General features: G+C 44.1%; 1 protein-coding gene across 1 annotated transcript; it reads right to left on the bottom strand.

The window, feature by feature from the left end:
- Positions 1–995: 995 nt before the first annotated feature.
- LOC107715434 (uncharacterized) lies at positions 996–4,920 on the bottom strand. Its single transcript, XM_016521579.1, has 4 exons — positions 4,844–4,920; positions 2,276–2,434; positions 2,016–2,184; positions 996–1,463 (listed from the first exon to the last, which is right to left on the bottom strand). The coding sequence occupies exons 1-4, from the start codon at positions 4,918–4,920 to the stop codon at positions 996–998; spliced, it is 873 nt and encodes a 290-aa protein (XP_016377065.1).
- Between the last annotated feature and the right edge of the window lie 647 nt (positions 4,921–5,567).

Genomic DNA, 5,567 nt, shown 5'->3' with positions numbered 1-5,567 from the left:
ATACCCAGGAACTAATGTGTACTTACACTGAAAATACACAAAAACTGACCACTTACAATAAAGTGTGGAACCCGTGTCGATACCCAGAAACTAATGTGTATTTACACTGAAAATACACAAAAACGGACAACTTAAAATAAAGTGTGGAACCTGTGTCGATATCCAGGAACTAAAGTGTAATTACACTGAAAATACACAAAAACTGACCCCTTAAAATAAAGTGTGGAACCTGTGTCGATACCCAGAAACTAATGTGTATTTACACTGAAAATACACAAAAACGGACAACTTAAAATAAAGTGTGGAACCTGTGTCGATACCCAGGAACAAATGTGTACTTACACTGAAAATACACAAAAACTGACCCCTTAAAATAAAGTGTGGAACCTGTGTCGATACCCAGAAACTAATGTGTATTTACACTGAAAATACACAAAAACTGACCACTTAAAATAAAGTGTGGAACCCGTGTCGATACCCAGGATCTAATGTGTATTTACACTGAAAATACACAAAAACTGACCCCTTAAAATAAAGTCTGGAACCCGTGTCGATACCCAGGAACTAATGTGTACTTACACTGAAAATACACAAAAACGGAAAACTTAAAATAAAGTGTGGAACCTGTGTCGATACCCAGGAACTAATGTGTACTTACACTGAAAATACACAAAAACTGACCACTTAAAATAAAGTGTGGAACCTGTGCTGATACCCAGGAACTAATGTGTACTTACACTGAAAATACACAAGAAAACTTGTTTTAATATCTAGAAGTTACATTCAAAATTCACAAAGTCTGTATCTGTGAAATTAAAGTATACATTCTGTTAAAAACTATGTGAGCACATTCATTTATATTATCAAGCAATCTGGATCTACATGTAATTACCCTAATTGATAGTAGAACAAATTAAAATGTTAAATTCTGTTCTACATGAAAGTACTTAAGAGACAGAATATTTATAAGTTGATATGTTCTTCATGGCTGCAAATTAATGGATTTCGAAATCCTTTCTTATGTCATGAAAGAGCTGAGCAATTACTCCTTGTCTGTTTAGTTTGCCTAACCAATGATACAACTGAATACATTTCAAATGCTCTTTCAAGAGCGGAGTGCTTTTGTTGCCTCTGTGCTTGTTAACCTGTGACTTTATGCTTTGCCATGCATGCTCGATGTGCTGTGTATGGCAACCAGTGACTGGATCAACAAAGATTTCTGAATGGTTGACAGTAAAATGCCTGTATCCATGTCTAGGAAGAGCCTGAACATATGCTCTCCAACAGTCACTGAAAACGGTGGATCCTCTTCTCACGTGCCTTCTGATAATGGGTATGAGAGTTTGTCTTGAGCGGTTTTTGACAATCTTCAAAATGGGCAGACGTCTATGGCCCTTCATTTCCAGTATTCCAAAAACCCAGTTGTTTCTTCTCCATGTAGTTCGTAAATGACCACGGTTATACTAGAAGAAAATAATCAAACTTTAGATACATTGGAGATACCCAAAATGTCACCAAATATTTCATTTTGTAAATAATAGACTGTGATGTTTAAATCCTGCACTTTTATTTCACCCCGTGTGTGTGTGTGCATATGTGTGTATACTGTGGCGGGGTGGAAGGATCACACGACAATGAGAGCTTAAGTTAAGGCCCCGGAGGGTGGATTTATTAAATGACAGGTGACTACGTGTATGGTGATGGGGCTCTAGCTCGCTGAGGTCCTCTCGGTCGTGTCCAGGTGCGGGTGAATCCGTGCCGTGCTCGTGGCGGGGCTGGTCGGTCACTCAGTGCTTTCTGGAATGGAATAGAGAGAGTGTTAGTTCACTGTCTCATGGAGAGTCTTCTCCCCCTTCATCGGTGAGCACGCTGCTTATCTGCCGGCGGGTTGATGAGCCCCAGGTGTGGCCGTCCCTCCCCCAGCCCTCCTGGGTCGCCGTGTTTTCAAACATCTGTAGAAAACCTTCCACATCATCATGAGCTATCATTTTGGGCAAGAGCTGTGTCACTCGTACCCAGGGGTCGGGTAACAGAACGCGTCGTGCTGTGGCCGTGCGCAGTGCGTCGAGCTCCTGCTCGGTCTGACCCTGTCGGGCAGCAAGATGTTCCGTAATTTGTTGCTGGCGGATGCTGACCTCCGTAAGCCGCTGGAGGATTTCATCGATGTCGGGGAGGAGCGGCCGCCTAGCAGAGGGGAGACAGAGAGGGGGGAAAAAACAGAAAGGTGAGACCACGGGAAATCGCTTCCTTCCACTAACTTGCCCACATTCTCCACCAGTGTGGCGGGGTGGAAGGATCACGCAACAAGGAAAGCTTGGTGTAAGGCCCCGGAGGGTGGGGGTGCTCTAGCTCGTTGAGGTCCTCTCTGTCGTGTCCAGGTGCGGGTGAATCCGTGCCGTGCTCGTGGCGGGGCTGATCGGTTATTTGGTGCCTTCTGGAACGGAATAGAGAGAGGGTTAGTCTGCTGTCTCATAGAGAGGCTTCTCACCCGTCATCGGTGAGCACGCTGCTTATCTGCCGGCGGGTTGACGAGCCCCAAGTGTGGCCGATCAGCCCTTAGTGCTCGTGAGCAGGTGCTCCTCGTGAGTTTCCAGGGCAACGCTGATGTGGTGCCGGGCTGCTCGTCACAATATATATATATATATATATATATATATTTACAGTACCAGTCAAAAGTTTTGAAACATTACATACAGTACAAGTCAAAAGTTACTATTTTTAATGTTTTTTAAAGAAGTCTCATGGTCATTAAGCCTCCATTTATTACATTAAAAATACAGAAAAAACAGTAATATTGTGAAATATTATTAATATTATTACCATTATTAAAATAATGGTTTTCCATTTTAATATAATTTAAAATATAATTTATTTGTGTGACAGTAAATCTTAATTTTCAGCATCATTACTCCAGTCTTCAGTGTCACATGATCTTCAGAAATCATTCTAATATGCTGATTTATTATGAGTGCTGGAAACTGTTGTGCTGCTTGATTTTTTTAATAATCTGTGATACTTTGTTCAGGATTCTTTGATGAATAAAAAGTTTAAAAAAAGAACAGCATTTATTTAAAACAGAAATCTTCTGTAACAATATAAATACCATTTAAAATTTTGGGGTCAGTAATTAGTTTTCTCCTTTTTAAAAAAAATAAATTAATACTTTTATTCAGAAAGGATGTTTTCATTGATAAAAAGTGAAAGATTTACATTGTTTCCAAACTTTTGACAGGTACTGTATGTATACACACAAAAACACTGTAACGCGATGACAGAGACGTGAGACGTGCGGATCCAAGTGCAAAGCTTTATTAACAGACATGGTAGAGACAGGCCAATGGCAACAGGTATATAAAGGGCAAGACAAAAGAATATTCCTAGGGCTAGCGTGGGTCTACGCTAGGCGAACAGAATCAACAGGGCGAGACTAGAGGGATAAATCCAGATACAAGGCAAAGATCCAGGCAGGGGCAAACAGTATCCGAGTAGGGCAAGACGAGAGGGGGCTATACAATACTCGGCAATGGGAAGGGATCAGAGTGAGTGTTATATAGGGAATGTGTGATTGATTACAGCTGTGTGCAGTCAACTGTGTGTGTGTGTAATCAGTGCAGTGGATGATGGGAACTGTAGTCCGGGTGAAATGCAACAGTGGTGTGGTGCAAGAGTCCATAGTAGTGGAAGGGTGACCTCGGGTGGCGAGCAGACGGAAGTTCATGGACCGGATTCGTGACACACACACACACACTTGTTACAAGACTGTAACAATTTACAAATGCAAGTTTTTCTAAAGATCCTAACACAATAACTCCTTTGGGATCTCTATAATGACACTTCAGTTGTGACAAATGCATAAATTGAGACTGTGCATATGCTGAAGATGAGTAGCAGAATGGCCAAGACAAAACAGCTCTCGCACAATTTCATCAAGGGAAATAAGATGTTTGACCAGAGCAGCTGAGAAAAACCCTCAATTTACTACAAGAAACGTGCTAGACGAACAGATGGAAAGGAAGGGAAAACATTTAAAGTTTACAAGAGTGAAGCAAGCTCTAGTAGGGATGCCGGAAGTATGGCCTTGCGACGCAGCGTCTCGTTCCCTCAGGGAACCATGGTTACATACGTAACCTGGGACGTTCCCCTTCGGGAACTCGAGCTGCGTCGGAAAACGCTAGGGGAACTTGCAAATCCCTGCCTAGTGTGGAAGAGCACAGCTATGGCAAGAGAACAGAGGGACCTGAAGTGGCTCGCAAATCTAGGTCATAGAACCTGACGAAAGTGAGGGGCGTAGACCTGCATAGGAACACCTGCCAGAAAGACATTGGAGGCCGCCACACTTCTTGTTGAGTGAGCCTTGACCCCTAATGGTGAGGGGAGATCAGAGGACTCAAAGGCAACAGTAATGGCATTCACTATCCACCGGCTGAGGGTCTGCTTGGAAGCAGGATGACCTCTCTTAGGGGGACCATAGCACACAAGCAGTTGGTCCGCCTTTCTCCACAGGGCAGCTCTGTGGACGTATGTATCCAGTGCTCGCACTGGACACATACAATTAAGCCTCTGCTGGTCGGGCTCCCTGAAGGGAGGAGGATAAAAAGCCTGGAGTACGACAGGCCGTAGTGTAGAGGAGGGGACCTTAGGGACATACCCCGCACGAGGGTACAGAAAAGCTTTGGCCAGACCGGGCGCAAAGTCGAGATAGGAAGGGGCCACAGAAAGGGCCTGCAGATCCCTAACTCTCTTTAGAGAAGATATAGCCAAGAGATATACAGTCTTTAACGTAAGAAGACGATCTGATATCTCCTCGATAGGCTCAAAAGGAGGCCTACAGAGAGCTTCTAACACCACAGCGAGGTCCCAAGGAGGGACACGAGATCGTACCTGAGGCCTCAGCCTCATCACACCGCGGAGGAGTGACATGACTCTGGATGATCAGCTGTGATGTGACGTGACTCTGGACGAACAGCTGTGACGTGACGTGACTCTGGACGAACAGCTGTGACGTGACGTGACTCTGGACGAACAGCTGAGACGTGACAAGGCTCTGGGAGATCAGCTGAGTCGTGACGAGGCTCTGGGAGATCAGCTGAGACGTGATGAGGTTCTGGAAGATCAGCTGAGACGTGATGACACTATGGAAGATCAGTTGAGACATGTCTGGACTCATGATGAGCAGCTGTGACTTGACTTGACTCATGAAGACCAACCGTGACTTGACTGGACTCAGGAAGATTGACTGTGACTTGACTGGACTCGTGAAGATCAACGGTGACTTGACTTGACTGATGAAGGTCAACTGTGACTTGACTGGACTCATGAAGATCAGTTGTGACTTGACTTGACTTGTGAAGATCAGCGGTGACTTGACTTGACTCGTGAAGATCAACTGTGACTTGACTTGACTCGTGAAGATCAACGGTGACTTGACTTGACTGATGAAGGTCAACTGTGATTTGACTTGATTCATGAAGATCAGTTGTGACTTGACTTGACTTGTGAAGATCAGCGGTGACTTGACTTGACTCGTGAAGATCAACTGTGACTTGACTTGACTCGTGAAGATCAAC

The sequence above is a fragment of the Sinocyclocheilus rhinocerous genome, unplaced genomic scaffold, assembly GCF_001515625.1.
Source record: "Sinocyclocheilus rhinocerous isolate Xijiao unplaced genomic scaffold, SAMN03320098_v1.1 scaffold2465, whole genome shotgun sequence".
NCBI lineage: Eukaryota > Metazoa > Chordata > Actinopteri > Cypriniformes > Cyprinidae > Sinocyclocheilus > Sinocyclocheilus rhinocerous.
This window is presented reverse-complemented; position numbering and strand designations above follow the sequence as displayed.

Excerpts from the sequence above, each read along its gene's own strand:
- LOC107715434 (XM_016521579.1), bottom strand. The coding sequence starts at position 4,920 with ATGTCACTCCTCCGCGGTGTGATGAGGCTGAGGCCTCAGGTACGATCT. Across the intron at positions 2,435-4,843 it reads CCTTGGGACCTCGCTGTGGT|AAGGCACCAAATAACCGATC; the intron begins GTTAGAAGCTCT and ends ATTCCGTTCCAG. Across the intron at positions 2,185-2,275 it reads CCTTCCACCCCGCCACACTG|GCGGCCGCTCCTCCCCGACA; the intron begins GTGGAGAATGTG and ends CCCCTCTGCTAG.